We start from the raw sequence: 9,346 nt of genomic DNA, 5'->3' as shown, positions 1-9,346 counted from the left end.
CTGCTCTCGGGACTCCCGGGTATTTTATCGGGACAACGCGGCCGTTTAGGGCCGGATCAGAACCAAACAAGCAGATCCAGCAAAGCAGAACTCTCCAAACTCTCAGCAGCCTCAAGTCAATCTCGTGGGCAGCTTTAAAGCCTCGACAAATTAAATAATTCAGGACAACAAACGCAAGGAGTAACCCCAACCCCTGCGGATTTACCTGCGAGTGGTCGTACCCAGCCAGGCTCTCTCTTCCTGGGACCACTTCCAGCTCTGTCTGTTGTGGCGGCTGCTGCTGCCTAAAATAGAAAACGTCTGTAAGAGGAGAACGCGGGCTGCTCAAATCCATCGCCGAGGGAACAGAGACCCTGTGGTCACACCACTGATTCGTTAGCCCGGAGGAGGCCACTGCTGCCGAGAGGAAGGTTTGGGCAGGTGACAGGAGGGCAGAACCGGTGAGAGAGGCACGGGAAAGGGAGCGGAGCCCGTCCTGACCTTGCGGGCAGCTGTGCCGTGCCCATCTCCAGGGGAAGGCTGACGCCCTGCCCCAGCTGGGGCCTCTGCACTGGGTTTGACAGGGCAGGTCGAGACTCCTGGCTCGAGTTCCTTCAAATTAAAGACAAAAAAGAAAAAAAAAAAAAAAAAAGTAAAAAATACCAAACAGTTGGCTGCTGCGTGGAGGAGAAGGCGCCCGTCTCGGACAAGACGGGAAGCTTTGCTTTGGCAAAACCTGGTGGAGGGTCCTTCCTCGGGGTTTCGTGGTCTCTGGGGGGGTGGCAGGTAAAACTGCGCTAACGGCCGCGAGCCGAAGGGCTCGGCCACGGAGCCGGGGAGCAATTAACCTCCACCAGGAGCACGGCTAGGTCTGCGTCATGCTTAAAGCACAAGCAAAGGCTGGAGGAGCCCAAAAAGCCCCGAGGTTTTCTGCTCGGCTCTGTCAGACACTCCCGATGGAGCCTGCACGGACCCCCAGCATTTAGGTTTTAAGCCCAAGACGTTGGTGGAGCTCGTTACGCTCTTCTGTCAACCGCCAGAAGTCAGTTAATGTTTAATTCCCACAAGAAAGGAATAAAAATCCAGCGTTTTCTCGACTGTTCTTTTGCAAGCTGCTGCTTCAGCAGAACCTGAAGACAAACCAATAGAGAGAAGCCGGGAAAGATGGAGAGAGATCAAACGCACCTGGAACAGCGTCAGACATGGATGGCTGCTGCTCCGCTCCGGATGGATGCAGCGCTTTTGGAAGGCGGAGGAGCATGGATGCGAGAATGGATGCGTGTGGAATGAATGAGTTCAAAGAGATATCTCTACACGGGACACGAATCAAGGCCTGATTCAGATTCCAGCCCTGCGCTCAGATCGCAGCTCTCTAAAGCCAGAGGGATTTCACCCTGCTCAGCTCCGAATATTTTCTCAAAAGAAAACATCACCTCGGCAGCTGCAGGAAGGAAGAAGTGCCACGGGCACTCTGGGACCTTGCCTCGTGCAAAAAAAAAAAAAAGAAAAATCCTGGCTTTTCACCTGCCCACAAGCAGCCTGGCCTCTGTTTGCCTCGCTGGAGAGACTCCATGGCTGCAGTTAGGAATCACATGCAGGCACTTTTTTTTTTTTTTTCCTCCTTAATTTCAGTTGCTGTTGCTCATGGGATGAGCGAGCAGCTCTGATCACTCCCCAGAGAGATGCAAAAACCCATGGAACAGTCCAGAGGGGGAAAAGAGGAGAGCGGCGGGGAAAGCAGCCTCCTGCTGGAGCTCGTGTCCGAACCCAAGGACAACCGGTGGAAAAAAAATCAACGTTTACTTTCTACCCTCCTCCTGCCCACATGAAAAGCTGCTCTCCAGACCAGCTGCTCCCCCAGGGCTGTCACCGGAGTCCAAGAGTGACAGTCAAAGGCAGACGTCACTAATATTAGCTCCGAATGCAAAAACCCAGCCAGGAGACTCGCTCCAGTAACCGGAGTTAAAAACAGCCCTGCTGGAGCCGAACTCTGGCCGCTCGCTGAGCCACACAACCCAAGGAATTTGATTTCTTGCGCTTTAGAGTCCGCCAGTGCCTGCCACGGCTCAGGAAAAGAGCTCATGGGACTTGGGAATTTCTCCAGGGCCTGTGCAAACCGGTGGGAAGGGTGGTGAGGGGGAGAGGCCGGAGCTCCCGCAGGTCTGTGCTGCTGGTTATACTGGGACAAGATCCCAGCGGGTTCGTGTGCTATCACTGGGGGTTGGCAAGTCATTTCCATGTACATACTTGACATTGGTGTTGGTACAGATGATGTACTCAATTTCATCCGAGTAGGGGTTCTGGAAGGTAAAGGAGCTGGTTCTCATCCAGAGCCATTCCCGGTTTTTGGATCGGAATCGGAACATGACTGACAGAACCTGGCCTTTTAACTTCACCACCTAAAAAAACGTAACGCCATCAGTAGGACCGGATAAAAGAAGGTGTTGAAGAGCAACTCGCTCCTGAGCATAAGCCACCCCCCCACCAAAACCTCGGGATGGCCCTTTGCCTCAAAGCCTACAGCCCCCGCCGTGGTTTTCCCCACCTCCACGGCACTGCTGCCGTTCCCTGGGGCTATCTCGATTCCCGAATGATTCTCGGAGTTGGGATCCAATATCCCCTTTTTGGCTTTCACTTTTCTTATCTCTTTGCACTGGTGAGATGTATGGAAAAGCCTCCAGTAAATGAAGCACATGCTGTCGCTTCTGATTCCAACTATTTGGACAAATGGATATGAGCAGCTATTTTTTTTTTGGAGTCATGAAAGCACAGGGGCAGTCTTACCTGCCCTGCCACAAGTCCAACGCCCTCAGAAATAAGAGTAACGACAACAGGGCAAGCAAACCACATCCATTTCGAGTTCTGGGCCCTAGAGACGAACCAGGGTTTCAGCCACAGAAGCATGGCATTCAAGTAGGTACTTTGCAGCCACGGCTCCGGCCCTAAAAGCAGACCGGACTAGCAGCCAGAGGATGAATTTGAGAGTTAGACATCAGATGCTTCTGGTTTTGTTTTGCACATTTACAATTTTGTGACTGTATCCGTAACTCTCTGCCGTTGGGCAAAAAGAGAGATATCTAAGGTTTATTTTTTCTTGGTTTTCCAATTAATTCCATTGCTTCGCAAGCACCGAGACAGACTCTAATCCCAACACCACGCTGCACGCAAAGCGGGAGCTGAAATGTTTTACCTGCTGAAAGCTGTCCCGCAAAAGCTGCTGGTCCTCCGGGTGGCAGAAATCCACAATGTCTTTCCCCAGAAGTTCCTAATTTTGAAGGAATTGGGAGAGATGAAGTCAGTTCATCTGGCAGGCAGACTCTGGCTTTCAGGTCTGCCCCATCAATTCCCCTTCGGACAGGTAGTTACTGCTCGCCCAGCACCAAATCGCTGTTACACAAACCACGGACAAGAGCTGGCCTGCTGCGTGCTAACGAGAAGCACAAGAGCGGTCGACTAACGTTTGATCTTTAACTCAAACGGAGGCAGAAATGATCTTAATTGACATTAGACATAATCCAGAGCCACCCATCCTTCCAAGGATCAAAGTGCTTAAAAAAAACCACATGAAAAAGCAACTGGTGGAAAAGGAACACGGCTGGTTGAGACCCTGGGCATCGTTTTATCAGATCTGTTCGACAAGCAGAGCCACGACGTACAGGAGAGGGAGGAGGGAAAAGCAAGACTCAACAGCAATCCTTTCTTCGAAAGCTCCGGCCGTTTTCTCACCTGTGGCTGGTAGCCAACCGTAGCCACGCAGCGGTGATCGATGAAGGTGAAAATGCCTTCGGTGTTGTGTCGGGAGATGAACTCTGTGGGCTGACAAACACTGTTCATGTCTGTGCAGTTGGGCGAGCTGGTGACCTGCAAGGCACGACGGGCACGGCGTTATCGCATCTGGCGAGAGCTGCTCTCTCCTGGCCAGCCCCTGGGGAATATCTTCAGACAGAAGACTTGAACTCTGGGGATTTTGAGGACAAGGCAACGTCGAATCATCGAAGATGTTACCCACCTGCAGCCTGCCGATAGCCACCAGGCAAAACTTGCTGCCCTGGCCAGCGTCCGGGTCGTCATCAGGCAGCGAAACACCTGAGAGGAACGCCAAGAAATTCCAGCAAGGTTAATACAGGAAAAATTGCTAATTTCAGAGGAAAAAGACACGCAGTTCTGACTTCAATACATCTTCCCATCCTGTTTTTAACTTTCCCATGAGGAAATATGGTCAATTAAGTTGCCTCCCCCTCCCTTTTCCACCAGAAGCATTCGAGATCTCAGAAACTTTCAGCACAAGCCCATCAGACCGTGTAAGTTTATTTGCATCCTCTGCAGACACAGCTCTCTGGATCCAGCATCTGCAAAAATTTGTTCAATCCTAAAATAATAAAAAGTGATGCTACATTTGGAAAGCATCTGCTGGCACATCCAGCTCACAGAAGGGACAGCGTCAGACCACGTGCTCCTAAAACCAGCCCCAAGTGAAGGCTTCAGCCCGGGCGTTACCTGCGGGGGGCCAGGCCTTGATGTACCCCGTGCAGTGCACCACGACGTAGTGAGGCTCGCCGTCCTTCGCTGCACCTAAGCCGTTCCTTGGGAGAGAGAAAGACAGTCCCGTTGTGCTAAATATTGAACTGGGGTAAGGCGAGGCAAGGTTTCTACCCGTATTTTTAAAAAGCTTCCATGGGATATCTTCAGGGTAAAGGAAGAACGAAGACTTAACGTAAATACAAGCAGTCCGAGAACAATACGCTGGAATTTATCTCAATTTGCAACTAAAAATGGATGATATACACCAGAGCCCTGCAACAAACGTGTGAAGAACGTGGGGGTTTAAACTGACTTCAAATCCAGCCTTGGAATAAAGAAAAATGAATCCTCCCTAGGATCACCTTCCTCAACGCATCAGTACTGGACTCCTCTACCAGCAGATCCATCTAAACTCTTCTGGAAGCTGTCCCAGCCCACCCTACACGCCCCCACCGCTGTGTCCCCCCCTCTCTGAGGATGGAGCTGGGGCTCCTTTTGTTCCCAGCAATGCAGCGTGCTGCCCCGGACCTCGTGTTATTTACCTGCAGCGGTTCCTCATAAAGCTGAGACGATTTACAGAGACGGGATCCACGGAGCTGTTGCCACACCTGGACCAGGATCAGAAACACGAGGGGAAAGGTTTTGAACTTTCTTGGGTCAACATCAAAACAACGTGACAATCTTAAATAAGAGGAAGCACTCCAGAAATGGGGATGAACCTTTGAATCTCCATCACACAAGTGAAAAACCCTCATGCTACGGACTTCAGGGGGTCAAAACAAATTGTGACGTGAAACTAGATCTTCCACAACAAAAGTCTTGAGAGCACAGAGCAAAGAAAAACCTCAAGAACTTTGACTGTTAGCACTGTGTGGAAAGCTCAGCCGTGTTATATCATGTCTATGTCAGAATGAGCAAAAAAAGCCAAAAAAAAAACCCCACGGAGGGGCCAGGGAACAAGTTGAGATCAGGCTGAAACGAGATTTCCGTAAGGAATCTCTCCGTTACCTCATCCGGCAGATGAAGGATCTCCGTGAGCCCATACACATCCTCATGGACTGCTGGCCTTCCTTCTTGACAGTCCCCGTCTTCAAATCGAGGATGCGACCTAAAGAAAGAAGAAAAAACAAGACGCTGCTGCAAGGTGAGTCCTTTCAGCAGCACAGGCACCAGGTCACGTATTAGAAAACTAGCAGGACACAAGTGTCACCGGTGGTACCTTTAGATGCATTCTCAGGGGGGGCTGCAGGATCCTTGTTAGAAAGGCACCAGGGTTTGGTTCCTTCTACAAAGGGAAGGTTTTAATCCAAGGCCTCTGCAGGCTTTCACGCCGCCCGCCCCCGCCGATCCCTGCCCGGGCTGCGGTACCTGTCAGGGCGTTCTCCGAGGTGGAGAGCTGCTCCCTCAGCTTGCCCACATCGTCGGGGTGCACCTGGTCGTACAGGGTGCTGCCGAACCACTCCGACTGCGGCTGGTTCAGGACCGGAGTCACAGAATCGGAGACGTAGACCACCCTGCCGGTCTCACAGGAAACGATGAACAGAAAGCCATCGGCTGCCTCCAGGATCAGGTGTTTGAGTTCCTGCAGAGGGACAGACAGAGCTCTCAGCTCCAGAGCCAAGCGGGTGAAGCCCTCTGAACCCACCCCGGGTGCCTGTCTGCCCCCACCCACAACTCAATTCATAGAATCCCAGGATGGTTTGGGTGGGAAGGGACCTTAGAGACCCCCCAGCCCCCCCCCCTGCCACAGGCAGGGACACCTCCCACCAGCCCAGGTTGCCCAAAGCCTCATCCAGCCTGGCCTTGAACCCCTCCAGGGATGGGGCATCCACAGCTTCTCTGGGCACCCTGGGCCACTGCCTCACCACCCCCATCATAAAAAAAAAAAAAAAAATTTTCCTAATTTCTCATCCAAATCTCCCCTCTTTCAGCTCAAACCCGTTCCCCCTCGTCCTGTCCCTGCACCCCCTGATCCAGAGCCCCCCCATCTCTCCTGTAGCCCCCTTTCAGCACTGGAAGGTGCTGGAAGGTCTCCCCGGAGACTTCTCTTCTCCAGGCTGAACACCCCCAAATCTCTCAGCCTGAAAAAACCTCGAAGCCCATCCAGTCCCACCCTCTGCCACGGGCAGGGACACCTCCCACTAGCCCAGGTTGCCCAAAGCCTCAATTCCTCCCCGTGATCGCGATATTTCCCGGAAAACAGCATCAAGCCCAGACCTGGTCGGTGAGGAAGGAGGGTTTGTAGGTGCCGTCCGTGGAGGTGTTGCCGGTGCCGCGCAGGGACTTCATGTGAGACACGGCCATGCGCAGGATGGTGAGCTTGTCCGGCTTGCGGGCCAGGGCGCTGCAGGTGGGCACCATATCCGACAGCTCGGTGATGTAGGCGGTCATCTTGTTCCTTCGCCTACGTTCAATCTCACTGTGATTTTCCCTGCAAAAAGGCCAGGGAGGAGAGGAGGAAGACAAAAGTTACCGACGGGTCAGAAGCTTCAGCCGTTTCCCCACGTTCAACGCTTCCAACAAGGCCAGAGTGCAGAACACAGAGACGCGGCAGGGTCGCCAGGAGTTAGAAGGACTACAAGCGCCTCGCATGCTGGGCGTGCACAAAGGGACGCGGGAACAAGTGCAAGGAGGAGAGCCTACAGCTGGACCTTCTTTGCTGCGGACAAGAATCCTGCTCCACATCGCGTCGGTTCCCTGGTGAAGGCAAGGAGCCAGGCTGAGCTATGGTAGCAGAGAAGCTTCCCCATCGATTTCACTGCAGCAAGAGGATTCCTTCCTCTCCTACTGCTCTCAAAGTGGGAGTCACCTCGCTCTACTGAGGAAATCGGCTTTTAAACAGAGATGGACTCTGCAAGGATGAGTCCGATCCTTTTCGCCATCACCCTGCAGGCATCCATGTGTCCCCAACAACCCCGCGGAGGCCAGGCTGCGGCTCAGGCTGGGGCACCTGGGTTACACCAGGTGAGTCTCACCGTGCAGCGCTGTTGGGAAGATACTCCTCAGTTACACTGAGAGCTTTTTGCAATATCGTGGCAGAAGGGGAGGCTTCCAAGCAGACATACCCCTGATTTCTGTGCGGATCAAAGCCAGCGTGGGCAGACCGACCACACGCCTGGGTGGTGTGCGCGGACCTCTAAAGAGGCACCGCAAGGAATGGTGCCCACGTGGTCCTTCAAAAGGTTCCTCACACGCCTTCTGCAAGTCTGCTCACAGGGCACAGTGCCCACTGACTGCTCAGACTCAGTTCTTTTTCATAGAATCACGAAGGTTGGACAAGACCTCAAGGATCATCAGCTCCAACCGTCAACCCAACCCCACCAACCCACATCCCCCAGCGCCACATGGACACGGCTCCTGACCCCCTCCAGGGATGGTGAAGGTTGGACAAGACCTCAAGGATTTTCAATCCTTAAAATCAGATCATCAAGTCCAACCATCAACCCAACACCACCCAACCCAACACCACCCAACCCACTAAACCACGTCCCCAGGCCCCACATGGACATGGTTCTTGACCCCCTCCAGGGATGGTGACTCCCCCGCTTCCCGGGGCAGACTGTTCCAAACCCTGAGCACTCTTTCTGGGAAGAAATTTTTCCTAATCTCCAGCCTGAACCTCCCCTGGCGCAACTTGAGGCCGTTTCCTCTTGTCCCATCCCTTGTCCCTTCAGAGCAGAGCCCAGCACCCCTCCCTGCACCCTCCTTTCAGGTAGCGTGATGAGGTCTCCCCTCAGCCGCCGCTTCTCCAGGTTATCCGGTTTAACCCGGTTACTAAGGTGGGTTCCTCAAAACAGAACTCAAACGCCAGGTTTCCTATACAGAAGGATGGAGCAGATGCAAGGAAGCAGACAGTGGGAAATGAGATGAGATGGAAGTGTTGGAAGGAACACAGACAGGCAAGTGAGTGGAAGAGGATAAACACAAAACGGAGCGTTCATCACTACCCCGCTGCGTGATCAATGACCTCGCTCCTGCTGCAAGACACTGACCTCCAGAAGCGCTGCAATTACCACGCTCACCTTTCGTTCAGTTCCTCCAAACTCCTACGCTCCAGTGGGAAAATGAAGCCACCCTCACTACCAGAGCTACCGGGAAACCACCAGCCACCTGCTTGCCCCGCTGCCAAATATTCTGGGCTACAGGCTCTTGTGTGACAGCAACAACTGACGGCTGGGGACAGAGGGAAGGGTCACTGCTCCACGGGAGGAGAAATCCCTGCCCAGCGCTGCTGCTGGCTTTATCCGCTGGCCCCACCTCCGGGGTTTCCTTATCTCCTCAAATATTTAAGCTATGCAATCCCGCCGTTAGGAAAGGCTGCGGCTGGGGGTTATTTTTTGTTTTAAAGCCGGCCAGCAGGCAGTAAACTGAGCGGGACGGCGGCATTCTCAGCGCCCAAGAGTTTTTTCAGTGCTGGGCATTGCTTAAGAACAAGTCAAGGGTGGAACGGTCCCAACCAAGTTCTAGAGTCAGCTCTGGAACAGGCTGCGGGTGGCCAACAGCAGAAACCTCGACGGTGATTTCGGAGGTTTTTATTTTGCAGCTGAGAAAAGGGAAGGGAATATTTAGAGGCAGTGTTTTGCCGCTGGAGAAACGCGGTCCTGACGACAGCGTCTCGACCGGCTGCACGCACACGTTCTGGGGGTGCATTCAGAACGACCACTTCGGTTATTGTGGCCACGGTCCCACGTTAATTACAAATAGGAAATTTGGGGGGGGGGTGGGGAAAGAAAAATCTAAACTACTGTAATGCACAGGACATATTCTTTACCAAAAGTTATAAAGGGGCAGAAAAAAATCCAAACCAGCACACTTTTTAACGTCTGTTTTGATAGCACAACAGCAT

The 9,346-nt window shown here is 52.9% G+C and overlaps 1 protein-coding gene across 1 annotated transcript in view; it reads right to left on the bottom strand.

Annotated features, from left to right (window-relative positions):
- Nucleotides 1-9,346, bottom strand: part of ARNT (aryl hydrocarbon receptor nuclear translocator) — a gene marked incomplete at its 3' end in the record, with an annotated part of 15,181 nt that overhangs the window by 285 nt on the left and 5,550 nt on the right. Inside the window, exons 5-16 of the mRNA XM_010082719.1 lie at nt 6,718-6,931; nt 5,869-6,082; nt 5,720-5,785; nt 5,509-5,608; nt 5,043-5,108; nt 4,477-4,562; nt 3,989-4,065; nt 3,706-3,840; nt 3,170-3,244; nt 2,227-2,378; nt 481-591; nt 206-284 (exon numbers count right to left, since the gene is read on the bottom strand). Of these exons, the coding sequence (XP_010081021.1) occupies nt 206-284; nt 481-591; nt 2,227-2,378; nt 3,170-3,244; nt 3,706-3,840; nt 3,989-4,065; nt 4,477-4,562; nt 5,043-5,108; nt 5,509-5,608; nt 5,720-5,785; nt 5,869-6,082; nt 6,718-6,931 (1,375 nt within the window). The remainder of the gene's footprint in view (nt 1-205; nt 285-480; nt 592-2,226; nt 2,379-3,169; nt 3,245-3,705; nt 3,841-3,988; nt 4,066-4,476; nt 4,563-5,042; nt 5,109-5,508; nt 5,609-5,719; nt 5,786-5,868; nt 6,083-6,717; nt 6,932-9,346) is intronic.

The sequence above is a fragment of the Pterocles gutturalis genome, unplaced genomic scaffold, assembly GCF_000699245.1.
Source record: "Pterocles gutturalis isolate BGI_N339 unplaced genomic scaffold, ASM69924v1 scaffold1635, whole genome shotgun sequence".
Lineage (NCBI taxonomy): Eukaryota > Metazoa > Chordata > Aves > Pterocliformes > Pteroclidae > Pterocles > Pterocles gutturalis.
Note: the sequence above shows the minus strand (reverse complement) of the source record. Positions and strands in the feature narration are given on the sequence as shown.